Source organism: Pteropus vampyrus, unplaced genomic scaffold (assembly GCF_000151845.1).
Source record: "Pteropus vampyrus isolate Shadow unplaced genomic scaffold, Pvam_2.0 Scaffold28, whole genome shotgun sequence".
In the NCBI taxonomy this organism is placed as follows: domain Eukaryota; kingdom Metazoa; phylum Chordata; class Mammalia; order Chiroptera; family Pteropodidae; genus Pteropus; species Pteropus vampyrus.
In genome coordinates, this window is record NW_011888809.1 from 2,264,111 (window position 1) to 2,276,943 (window position 12,833).

The 12,833-nt window shown below is 34.6% G+C and overlaps 1 protein-coding gene across 1 annotated transcript in view; it reads left to right on the forward strand.

Annotated features, from left to right (window-relative positions):
• The window catches only part of ITSN2 (intersectin 2), a 65,758-nt gene that overhangs the window by 17,327 nt on the left and 35,598 nt on the right, over positions 1 to 12,833 (forward strand). Inside the window, exons 5-12 of the mRNA XM_023528537.1 lie at positions 930 to 1,136; positions 1,294 to 1,390; positions 2,729 to 2,868; positions 7,644 to 7,707; positions 8,248 to 8,385; positions 8,808 to 8,893; positions 9,562 to 9,824; positions 11,060 to 11,209. Coding sequence (XP_023384305.1) covers positions 930 to 1,136; positions 1,294 to 1,390; positions 2,729 to 2,868; positions 7,644 to 7,707; positions 8,248 to 8,385; positions 8,808 to 8,893; positions 9,562 to 9,824; positions 11,060 to 11,209 — 1,145 coding nt within the window. The remainder of the gene's footprint in view (positions 1 to 929; positions 1,137 to 1,293; positions 1,391 to 2,728; positions 2,869 to 7,643; positions 7,708 to 8,247; positions 8,386 to 8,807; positions 8,894 to 9,561; positions 9,825 to 11,059; positions 11,210 to 12,833) is intronic.

The following is a 12,833-nucleotide window of genomic DNA, read 5'->3' on the forward strand; positions in this document are numbered from 1 at the left end:
ATGGATGATAAATTATATGATCTCCCTCATTAATAACTGATCCTAAATACTATTGTTAATTAGTTACCTCTATGCCTTTTGTAACAGAACAGATATGAACAGTTTTAAACTCACATGAAGTGGTTTAATTCAGGAGGTAATTTAAAACTATATACATAAATAGAAATTTCTTTAACGTAAAGGTTAATTAGCCAGCTAATTTTAGGGTACAAGTTGAGAATTTTGTGCTAATTTATTTACATATTCTTCAGAGATAACCAGTTTTCTATTAATTTTGATTAGCCAGTTTCTTATTAATTATATGTGAGAAGTGCTCATTCAATTAGATATCCTACAGTCCAGATATTAGATCTTAAAATACTAATTTCTTTCACTATTATAGTGAACTCTAGAGATAAATACCAAATCACCAAGTGACTATATAGTATACTTAGTATTCTGCAGTTCTTAAGTGAATGAGTCGTCATTTTGTTTCTTTGGCGGGTTGTGGGTAAGAGGGATCAGAGGGACCGGGTTGAAGGAGAGAGGGAGAGGGAGGGAGGCATGGATGGAGGAAGGAGGGGGAGGAGAGTTTGTGTTAATTAAATACCACTATATCATCAGCACACAAATCCATTAATACATTCTCTCTTTGAGGATACTAATATTTAATTGGAAAAGGCTGCCTAGTATGTTCATGATGCTAGAAGAGAAATTTTAACTCCTTAGCAGGCATTTCTTTAGTTCACACTGGTCAGAATATTGATATTAAAAAGCATTAGCTTACCGCTCTCACTGCTGGGTCAAAGCTGCTTTTGTGAATTCTTTAAGACCAGATAGTTTGCCCATGGTGTTCCTTTAAATATAGGTTCTGCTCATTGTATTATAAACTTGTTTTCTGGCATTTGTTTTATAATTGATTACTAATACTAGAAAATGTCTATCTTTAGGAATGGGAAGCATGCCCAATCTGTCCATTCCTCAACCATTGCCTTCAGTCACACCTTTAGCAACACCTTTGTCCTCTGCAACTTCAGGGACCACGCTTCCTCCCTTAATGATGCCTGCTCCCCTTGTGCCTTCTGTTAGTACTTCATCATTACCAAATGGAACTACCAGTCTCATTCAGCCTTTATCCATTCCTTATTCGTCTTCAAGTAAGTACTTTATGCCTAATGAGTCAGTATTTCATATGAAGAAAGAAACTGTTATGTTCATGTACAAATTTCCTTCATAATTTGTGATATTGTGTAGTGTGAACCTTTTTCATTTTTCTTTTTTCTTTTTCTTTTTCTTTTTTTTTTTTTTTTTTAGCATTGCCTCATACGTCATCTTACAGTCTGATGATGGGAGGATTTGGTGGTGCTAGTATACAGAAAGCCCAGTCTTTGATTGATTTAGGATCTAGTAGGTATGAATGCTTAAAACTTCCAACTTTCTATGCTTTCAGTAAAGAATATTAAATAATTGACTTTTGTTAAAGCTCAGAACTTTCCAGGTTTTACTTTATAATGGCCAAATATAAATAAATACTTAATGTAAATTTACTATTTACAACTCAAATCAAATAATTCTTTTATTTTTTAGAAATATGAAATGCCTGTGTATTTTACTTTTGAAAAAAATATCTCATGTAAACTAAAAATATTCTCCTATATTTTTAATCAGTCATCTTTTTTGCCCAGAGCCATATATTTTTCCTTTAAAGAAATGTATATATTTCTTAAAACATCTCATAATCATTATACATTATTAATTTCTTTCTTGAGCAAATTCTGCTGATTGAGTATCTTTTAGTTTCACAAAGCAAAAAAGCATCAGTGTTAATTCATCACCTCTTATATAAATTGCAATAATATTCTTTTTTAATTAAAAAATTTAACATTCAATATTATATTAGTTTCAGGTGTACAGCATAGTGGCCAGATATTTACACAACTTACAAAGTGATTCCCCCGACAAGTCCAGCAGCTCCCAACACAGTACATCATTATTACAATATTTTTTACTGTACTTTACATCTCTATGACCATTTTGTAACTGCAAATTTGTCCTTGTTAATCCCTTTACCTTTTTCACCCAGTCCCTCAACCCCCCTTTCCACCTGGCAACCATCAGTTTGTTCTCCATATCTATGAGTTCTGTTTTGTTTGTTCGTTTATTTTGTTTTTTAGATTTCACATAATAAGTGAAATTATGTGGTATTTGTCTTTCTCTGACTTATTTCACTTAGCATAATAGCCTCTAGGTCCATCCATGTTGTTGCAGATGGCAAGATTTCATTCTTTTTTTATGGCTGAGTAATATTCCATTATACATATGCACCACCACATCTTCTTTATCCAATCATCTCACAATAATACTCTTCAAAGCAATAACCCAGACGTAGCTTAAATACTCACTGATTGTGTGACCTTTGTTTTCTTAACATCACTGAGCCATGGTTTGCCCATCTAAAAGATGGGATAGTAATACCTTTTAAGTTTATCATGAGGATTAGAAGTAATGTTTGTAAAGGTCTAGCACAATATGGGGCCTGGCACGTGATAGGTTCTTGATGTATAGTAGTTCTATAGTTCATGTTATTTGCTTTCTTAAGAATAAGAATAATTGCTTGAATTTTTTTCAGTATCAAATACAAAAGCACTGTTGTAGAAAAGAAGGTATGATTCTTAATGTCTCTGCCTTTTAAAGTTTAACTAAATGTATTTTATTTAGTAACAAAATTTTAAAACAAATTTTGTTATAGTTCAACTTCCTCAACTGCTTCACTCCCAGGGAACTCGCCCAAGACTGGGACCACAGAGTGGGCAGTTCCTCAGCCTTCAAGATTAAAATATCGGCAAAAATTTAACAGTCTTGACAAAAGCATGAGTGGATACCTCTCAGGTAAGTGGCATATGGTGCTTAAGAATGTGAGAGAGTTGGAGTTTTTTCATATGGACTTTTATTGAAGAACTTTTGTTTTGTTTGAATTGGTACTTTGTAGGTCATCTAAAATTTTAACGTCCAGAAAATTTAGCAAGCATCAGATAAATACAAATAATGTGAGTTGTGTGAGTTCAAAGATGGATACAACTTGATTGCTTTCTTCAAAGTTCTTACAGTCAAATAGGGCATGCAGATATACACCGAACTTTTTAAAAAAGACTTCCCTCTTTTTATAACTTCATCTTCCAATGCAGTGAGTAGAGAACCTCACATGACAAGAGAGAGTATGTGGGACTTAGTTTCCTTCTTCTTCAGGTCTTTCTCTGCTTGCCCTTCCTAAAACTTCATGTGAGCATAGTTTATCCTTTAATGTTCCAACCCAAAAGTAGCCATAAAATTTGACTTTAGATCCTCATAGGATATTTGAGTCCATGCTAGAACAAATATCCAAACTTTGCTAATTGAGAAATAGTGAAGGGCATATAAACAAAGAGTAATAGTCAAGTAGAGTTCCCACCTTCCAACTTTTTCCTCTCTTTATTCAGCAACAAATTTCAATTTAGGCAGAGTGAAATAGGTATTTAAAAATAATGGCGATTTAAAGTGGTAGGGAACATAGAAGAGGAAATAGTACTGACGAGGTCAGATAAAATATAAGAAGGGAACATTTAGGCACTATCGTGAAAGAATGAGTTAGGATTTGGACAGGTGGAGATCAAAGGTGAGGGCAATTCGAGGGTGATAGAGAAGAATCCTTAAGAGCAAAAAGTACATAACATGTTTGGAGAATGAAAAGTAATCTGTGAAATAGGAGTATGGGGTCTCTAGTTGTGCAGTGGGTCAGCGGAGCAATAAGGTTTTAAGAATTGATTGGATAAGCAAAAATGTAGAACATTTTCTTTAAAGATACATACCTATGTGATAAAATCTTTTTTTTTTTTTTTTTTAAAGATAATTATGCACACAATTCAGGATAGTAGTTACTTCTTCTGGAGGCATGGAGTTAATGTCAGGGAACACAAATAACTTCAAAAGATTTAGTGATCCTGTTTTTAAGTTGGGTTCGTGGGTGACTTTTATTATTACATTTTATAACTTACACTATTTTATATGTATCACATAATAACTAAAATTTTCTGTAATTTTATCAAGTTATATGAAATAAGATATGCTATATTTTTAAGTAACTGTTTTTTGTTTTTTTACATTTTAACCTCTCCGAGATTTGAGATGTGTGTTAACCATTGGTGATGTGTTAACGTTGTGTCATGGTTTTATTGGCAGTGTTCTTTTCTTTCTTAGCGTTACATAAAAGGATGGTGTAACTTATAATCAGTGGCATCTTAGATTTTGTGAAGTATGGTATTCAAACATACTTGAGATTAATGTAAAGTCACAATTCCTATTCTTTGAAAAAATTAACTTCTTTGGACCCTACATTTTGCATTAAAGAAGTTTCTTTTTTCGTACTAACAAAAGTGGACTAAAATGAAATGTACAAAAATGTTCATGGGAACTTCATTTAAAACATTTAAAAAAGAAACAGGCTTAATGTCCATCAACAGGAGAATAGATAAATAAATTATGGTATATTTCTATAATAGAATGCTTTACAGCAATAAATATGAATGAACTACCGATACTTGCAACAACATGGATGCATTTCATAGATACAGTATTGAATGAAAGAAGCCTGGCACAAAAGATTCATACTGTTTAATTCATTTATATGAAGCTGGAGAACAGGAAGCCTGAGTGGTGGTGATAGAAATCTGAGTAGTAGAGTTACTTTGTTGGGAGGGGGCCATGCACAAACCTTCCAGAGTGCTGGAAATATTTTGTATCTTGATATGGGTTTTGGTTGCATGTGTGCATCCCTGTGTAAAAACTCATCAAGCGGTACACTTAAGATTAGTACACTTAGTCTGTACTACAAACATACAGTGTAAACAGTGGTGGGTTTGTTCTGGAGTATGAAGGAAATGATCTCGTTACTTTACTTGTATATGCCACATTGTATGAAGGTTGTGTATTGTGTTATTTATAGAGAATGTTATTCTTAGACCTGCAAAGTAAGGCTCTATATCTACACTTAAGGGAAGGATTGATTTTCTTTGAAAAGAGAAGCTGTTTCTGGTGTCCTGAAACCGAGCCTGAGTCCCAGGTATATGGGGATGGGGCTCACCTACACTTACATGTTATGCTTTGTTCAGTGAATGTTGGTAATCTGATTTTTCCCTTATATTCTTCCTCTTCTCTTTCCCCTAATTCTCAATTGTGATTTAGGTTAATTCATTGACTCAAATATTTCCTCCATCATGTATCTTCTGGGTACTCTGTGAAGCACTGGAATTCAGAGGAGGAAAACATGGCCCATGTTTTTGAAGAGCCATAGTATTAGATCACATAATCACATAATTTGATTAGTAATTGAAAAGTGTGGTGATTAATATAGATGAGAGAGTGACTAACTGAGGATGTAAGAAAGGGTTTCACAGAGGAGATGACATTTAAGCTGGATCTTAGGGGATAAATAGACTACCAGGTAGAGAATGGAGGGGCTGGCATTATAGGCACAGGAAATAGGATATTCTAAGGATTGGCAGACCAACAGTGAACATGTTCAAGTGAGCTTTTCTTAGTGAAGTACTCTACTGGCTCTCTTTAGCCCTTTGTATTCAGACTTCGCATGCAGACATTTAAGCCTTCCACCAGTATGCTTTTACATTCTTCCCCTTCTTCCTCCTTTTTGCTTTATCACATAATGCTAAGGGATCTGCTCTGTTGTCTCTGTTCAAGAGCTGAAACATTAGTTATTGAAACTTTTCTCAGAATTCAAGTAGTCTTCTGTTTCTCTTTATTAGAAGAATCCTCCCTTTAACACAAAAACATCCTCAAAATTCACTTCCTATGTGAAATCTACTGAGGAGTAATTAGTTGGGTGAGGCTATGAGCTCTTTCCAGTGTTTTTTTCCTTGGGTGATTTCTACTAAATGGCCATATTTTGAAAAAAGAATAAAAAATATTTTATAATATAAACATTTTAAAAGTTTATATTTAAAAAGTTATATAATATAAACATTTAATTGTATGTGATAATATGTAGTATATTTGTATTCGTTCTATATAGTATACGTAGCTTTGATTACAGCTATGTACTGGATCTGAACACAGATCCAGACCTCTATGTTCAAAGCTCAGTGAAGCGTTGGATTTAGCTGCTTTGTTCTGCCTTTAGTGGGAGCTGTTGCCGAGTAAGAGCTGGCAGATGTACTGATATCTTCTGTGCAAAGTTATTTGGACTGGCCCTGACTCAGGCTGAACCCAGAGTAGGATCTGACTCTCCTGATACTCATGGCTTGATCACCTCAGAGTGGGAGGTGCAGCACCTGCTTTACTGACTAGAAACCTTCCCTTAGAGAAGCCACATGGATTTTATCCACGGTCAGAAAGCCACAGACTAGCTCCTTAGTGAATGCTCCTCTGAAGCATACAGGAATTTTCTATTCTGGAATATATTTATTGCAGATCAAGAAGCCTATTACAGAAACATTTTTGTTTTCTCACTGAGGGAGAGAAAAGTGAACAATTTACATACTAAGCATTCAGTGAATGTTAGCTTTTATTATCGTCAGACGCTATTGTGTTACAACCTTAGATAAAGAATAACTTTCTATTACAACTTTATTTATTACTTAAGTAAATAATTATTAAGCATCTATATACCAGGCATGGAGTATACATTAGTGAATAAAGTAGTCAGAGGTTTTGTCTTCGTAGAACTTAGCATAATAGGGGAAACAAGTAAATGTTACATTACAAATTGTGATATGAGATATGAAGGGAATAAGCAGGAAGTGTATTGAATGATAGGGTGGACAGAGAAGGCCTTTCTGAGAAGGTGACATTGAATTGTAATGTAAGGGGTGAGAAAGACCCAGACATGCAATTATGTAGAATTGTAGGACTTGATGTTGGATGTGAGTATACAGGACAGGGAGGGATCAAGGGTGACTTTCTGATTTCTGGCTTGAGCCACTTCCCATTCATAGATAGGGGAAGACTGAGGGAGAATGGTTTGGGTGAAGATTAGGAAGAGAGGGGTATGGATGGGGATTGAGAGAGTAATTTTATACTTTGGTTTGAGATGCTTGTGAAATACACAAGTAGTTACATACAGAAGTCTAAACTTAGAGGAGAGGTACATTTGGGAATCTTCAGCCTCTTGGTGTTATTTAAAGTCATAGAAATGGATGTAAATACACAAAAAAGTGTGCCCAGGACAGATCCTGGGAATGCCAACATAAGTCCTTTAGAAGAGGAAGAATAGAGACAAAGGAATGATCAGAGAAATAAGAGGATATCTGAAAATGCTAAGGAAGCTGTTTCATTTTATTAGGTATACAAGAAGGCCCTGGAACTTGGCCCCTAATACTCTGTACCGGTGGCTCAGTCCTTCGTGTCAATCACTTGTGTACTGTTATCTTCTGAAAGGAGCAGGGAAGCATTTGGCTCCACTAATTCTATTTTTAAACTCCTTGGGGGCAGGGAATGTGTTTGTTTTGATTACTACTGAATGCTGAGTGACTGGCACATAGTAGAAACTAAGGTTCAGTGTTCAAGATAACAGCAGTGTTATTTTCAGGTATACTTATTTAGGTTTGCATGACTTTACAGAGGTTAAAGAATTTTCTTTTTTGTTTGTTTGTTTTACGGTTTTCCTACTCAATCAGGTTTTCAAGCCAGAAATGCCCTTCTTCAGTCAAATCTTTCTCAAACTCAGCTAGCTACTATTTGGTGAGTTTGTTCATTAATTATGATTTTTAACTATATATCCTCTTATAAGAAAAATATTGTTTCTGTAAGTTCATGACTCAAAGATATTTTGTAAAAGCAGCCATTTGAAAGTTAATGTAACTTTGAAACCAAATAAAACTGCAGACTATTATCCTTGAGAATTTGTCATTCAGTTATTTTACAGGTAAAACTAGCTTGCTTTTATATAATGCCTTCTATGAAGAATTAGAGAATATTTCATTTTTAATGTAGAGCTAAATGTGATTTGGTAGCTGAATTAGCCATGAACTAGGACAAGCTACTTTTATATAAGGAATATTTCTCTTTCTATTTCCAAGTTTCTTCCCTCTCTTTTGTGGTACAAAATTAAGGGTAAAAATTAGCTCACTTTTTTGTATTGATTTACATTTCACTAAAATATCTTATTCTAGCTATTTTACTATTATTATTCTTATTTTAAAAATAAAAAAATTGAACTCTTCTGAAAATATTTTACTCCAAATAGACTTTCTAAGTTGTGACTTTTCATATTTTCTTTAGGACCCTGGCTGACATTGATGGTGATGGACAGCTAAAAGCTGAAGAGTTTATCCTTGCCATGCACCTCACTGACATGGCTAAAGCTGGACAGCCATTGCCTCTGACTTTGCCTCCTGAACTTGTTCCTCCATCTTTTAGGTGTGTGCCTCTGGAGGTGAAGAAGGGTGGATTTGATCTCTTGACAGACGTGATTATTTCTTTGGGTTTTCTTCTAGTTTAATGGAGAGTTAAACATTTATACTGACATTCAATATTGTTATTTAGTGAATTACACTGGGAAGAAGTAAATATTAGAAATAGATGTGTTTTTACTGTGTTACAGATAAACCGATGACTAAAGAGATTCAGTATAAAATTATAAGCATTGGCTGAACCATGATTTGAATACAGATCTTTGTGGCTTGATAAGCCATATACTACTGTACATTGTAACAGCAGACCATACTTTAATACTCTATTCTAAATATTAAATTGCTCGAGTCATGGGTAGTCTGTGTAGTATAATCAAAAAATTCCTAGACTGAATAATGCTAAATTTGTTTGTTGTTTGCATTTCTTAGAGGAGGAAAGCAAATTGATTCCATTAATGGAACTCTGCCATCATATCAGAAAATTCAAGAAGAGGAGCCTCAGAAAAAATTACCAGGTAACACTGAGTATCTAAGTTTATAGTGAGTTCTCTTCAATTTTACCTTGAAATGTAAATAAATGTTTGGAATTTTTACATTCTCATTATTTTATATGCTATATGAGAAACTATTTAATGAATGGGATGGATTTTGACATCAATAAAATTAAGATCGTCAAAATTGAGAGAGTATGTAAGAAGAGGTGACAGTATGTGTTTGGCAAAAAGTATATGTATTGGTTTTCCTAGTTAAAAGTGTTTCTCCCACTTTATGATGAGATCGTTAGCTTTAAATATATGTTGAAAAAGTACGTGTGTAGATATTTTAAAATATTAAAAAATTAATGAAAAAAAGTTGATGATACATATTAAATAAAACAGATATATAACTACCCAGCTTTGGTTGTCTTTGAAGAAAATGCTGAGAAAAAATGTCAAAAAGTGTTTTTACTGGCAGGAATAGTAAAATTATTTCTCTCTTGGGTGGATTCAAACTTAGAAATTTGTTTTCTAAAACTGAATGTAAGGAGAGTGTACATATTTTACTATTTACATTTGAGTTAAAATTACCCTTAGGAGAAGTATCCAGAGTGATAGCACTGAAATGGTCACAAGCCATGAGTATGTTGAAACTGAATTCTGTAGGCTCTTAATGTGTGAGCATGCTGATAACATACCTTATTTAGTTACTTTTGAAGACAAGTGGAAAGCCAACTATGAACGAGGGAACATGGAGCTGGAGAAGCGACGCCAAGCCCTGATGGAGCAGCAACAGAGGGAGGCAGAACGTAAAGCCCAGAAAGAAAAAGAGGAGTGGGAACGAAAACAGAGAGAATTACAAGAGCAAGAATGGAAGAAACAACTTGAATTAGAAAAACGCCTGGAAAAACAGAGAGAATTGGAGAGACAACAGGAGGAAGAAAGGAGAAAAGAGATAGAAAGACGAGAGGTTACTTTTAAGTTATTTTATTTCCTAAGAAAGTCATTACATCATTACATTTAATAAGTGGCTACATTTCATTTGATAAAAAATTGTTTTTGGTGTACCTTTTTCTCTGTATCATTTATTCTTACTTATTTTATCTGAATTTTGCTTGTGAGGGTTTTTTAGAGCCAGTGCAGTGGTAAAGAAAAGCATGTCATGTCTGCAGGTGACATCTCAAAGGAGGATCGATTGCAAAGCTGAGTTAAATGAAGAGCTAAGGTCAGTGAGCCAGAGGAAGGAGTCAGTTTGATCAGGTCATTAAACAGATGTAAGCTTGGGATCCAGAGTAAGATACCAAGGAATTGGGGAGGTAGAAAGATGAGAGTGAGAATCAAAGGTCTAGAGAGGAATCAAGACTCTGGGCTTGTGTAGGTCATTGGGATGAATAGTGTTCTCTGGGGTCCATAGGAAAACTGCTGTGTTTTAAAGGGCCAGGGATGGAGAACAGTAAATTATAGTGGCACTGGATTAATATGAACAGAAGTTTTTCTCCCCTGGTACCAGAATACAGCTGCAGTTATTTCTTTTAACATTTATATTTATGAAATCAGCCTTTTGTTTATTTAAGAGAAAAGTAACTGCAACAAGAAGGTCTTGTGAATCAGTCTAAAAGTCTGGTGGATGAGGTCACTTTTGTGGAAGTCTTTAATTTAGGCCCATTGATAAAACTACATTTGCCCAGTTACCCTTAGACACTCAAACCCAGTAAGTGCTCATTGCTGTCTCACTTTTATCTTTGTCATCCTATCAGTTTTTGTTTTTTTTATTAAAGTATCATTGGCGTGTAATATCTAATTCGTTTCAGGTGTACGTCATAGTGATTCAAGATTTACATGCATTACAAAATGATCACAGGTCTAGTTACCATCTATCATCATATAAAGTTTGTCCTTCTTAATCTCCTTCACATATTCCACCCATCCCCCAAACTCTCCCCCCTCTGACAGCTACCAGTTTGTTTCCTGTATCTGTCTTTGTTTTGTTTGTTCATTTGTTTTGTTTTTTAGATTCCACATGTAAATGAAATCATATGGTATTTGTCTTTTTCTGTCTGACTTATTTTGTTTAGCATAATACCTTCTGGGTCCATCCATCTTGTCACAAATGGCAAGATTTTTTTTTTTTTATGGATGAGCTGTCAGTTTTTGAATGATACAAAATTGTTCATTTAAAAATTAACTTTAATTCATTATTTTCAGGCAGCAAAACAGGAACTTGAAAGACAACGTCGTTTAGAGTGGGAGAGAATTCGTAGACAGGAGCTTCTCAATCAAAGGAATAGAGAACAGGAAGAAATCGTCAGGTTAAACTCTAAAAAGAAGAGTCTTCATCTCGAGTTGGAAGCACTGGTATGGCTAAAGTTTAAGTGAAATTTATCTGAATGATGCTAGAGTTACCTGTTGAAAAATGTCGTTTTTAAAATCTACCTCATGAGTACATTATGCTTTAATGTAATTAAACAGTTAAATTTTTATATATGCTTTTTAACTGGATAGTATAGTTTACTAAAAAAGATAGTGGCTCACAATGCTGAGAATTATGCGTGGTCTCACTTCAGAGGCTGATAAACCATGTACTCTTGGGCAAGACATCTCCCTTCTCTGTGCCTTACTTTGCCCATCTATAAAATAAAAAGTTGTGCTAGTTCAATAATTTCCAGTTTTTGCATTGGTCTCTGGAATATGGCTTACAGAGGGATAACCAGAAGGTGGTAGAAAGGAAACCATGGTGGCAAGACAGTGAGTGCTCACCTCTCCCCAGTTCTTCCCACACTTCACAGCAGAGAAGCTCCACATTTATCTGCTTTACTTTTACTGAGATTTTCCCTAAGATTCTTCTGGAAAAAAGGATTCTGCTGCTTTAAAAAAAAAATGATTTGAAACTGCTGACCTGAATGATCTCTTATGTTTCCTTCCAGTTCTGCAGGACTGTGGTTATTAGCTTTATAGTAGCCACTTTGCTTACTAATTTTTACACCTCAAATGTCAGAGGGTCAAGTTCTTAAAAGACTTTGACATGCAAAGTGAGAAGTTATAAAGGGTCTGAGTAAGGCATACTATTCCAATATGACCCTAGAATTCTATAAGTCTGAATATGCTTGTGTAATAGAGCCAAATTTAGATCTTATGTAATTATAGTCTAACGTTTTATTTGGTTGATGACTCAAATTACACTTAAAAATTGTCACTGTATTTTTAGTCAGAAAAGCACTATTTTATGCCTTCAAATTGATAGGAAAGCATACCACAATTATTAATCATGCCATAGTACTACAAAACAGGCCTAAAAAAACATTAACTTCTTTATGTAGCTAATTGAATATCTTTCTGAACCATCATCTTAACTATATATTTTTCTTTAAAAATATAACGGGAGGACACCTTACGATTAATTGTTTTTCCCTCAAGAACTGGGATAGTACATCAAACAGCATAGATTATTGTGCAGAGTCTGAAAAGGTCCAGAGCTCTAGGATTGACATAGCATATTCCCTTTAGCATGTATTTCTCAAATGTGAAATTTTGATTATCAGTGATTTTTAACCAGAGGTCTCATTTCTCCTCACTCTATTAGTTTGCTAAAGCTGCCATAACAAAATACCACAGACCAGGTGGCTTAACAGAAATTTATTTTCTCATAGTTCTAGAGGCTGTAAGTCCAAGATCAAGGTGTTAACAGGTTGGTTTTCTTTTGAGGCCCTTCTCTACTTGGCTTGCAGATAGCTTTCTTCTTGCTGTGTCCTCATATGGTCTTTCCTCTGCCTATGCATCTCTGGTATCTCTTTTTGTGTCCAAATTTTCTCTTATAAGGACATCAGTCAGATTGGAATTGGGCCCACACATATGACCTCATTTAACCCTTAATTACTTCTTTAAAGGCTCTTTCTCCAAATACAGTCACATTCAGGGTGGTGGGGTTTAGGACAGAACACGAATTTGAGGGGGACACAATTTAGCCCTTAGTACCTCAGCA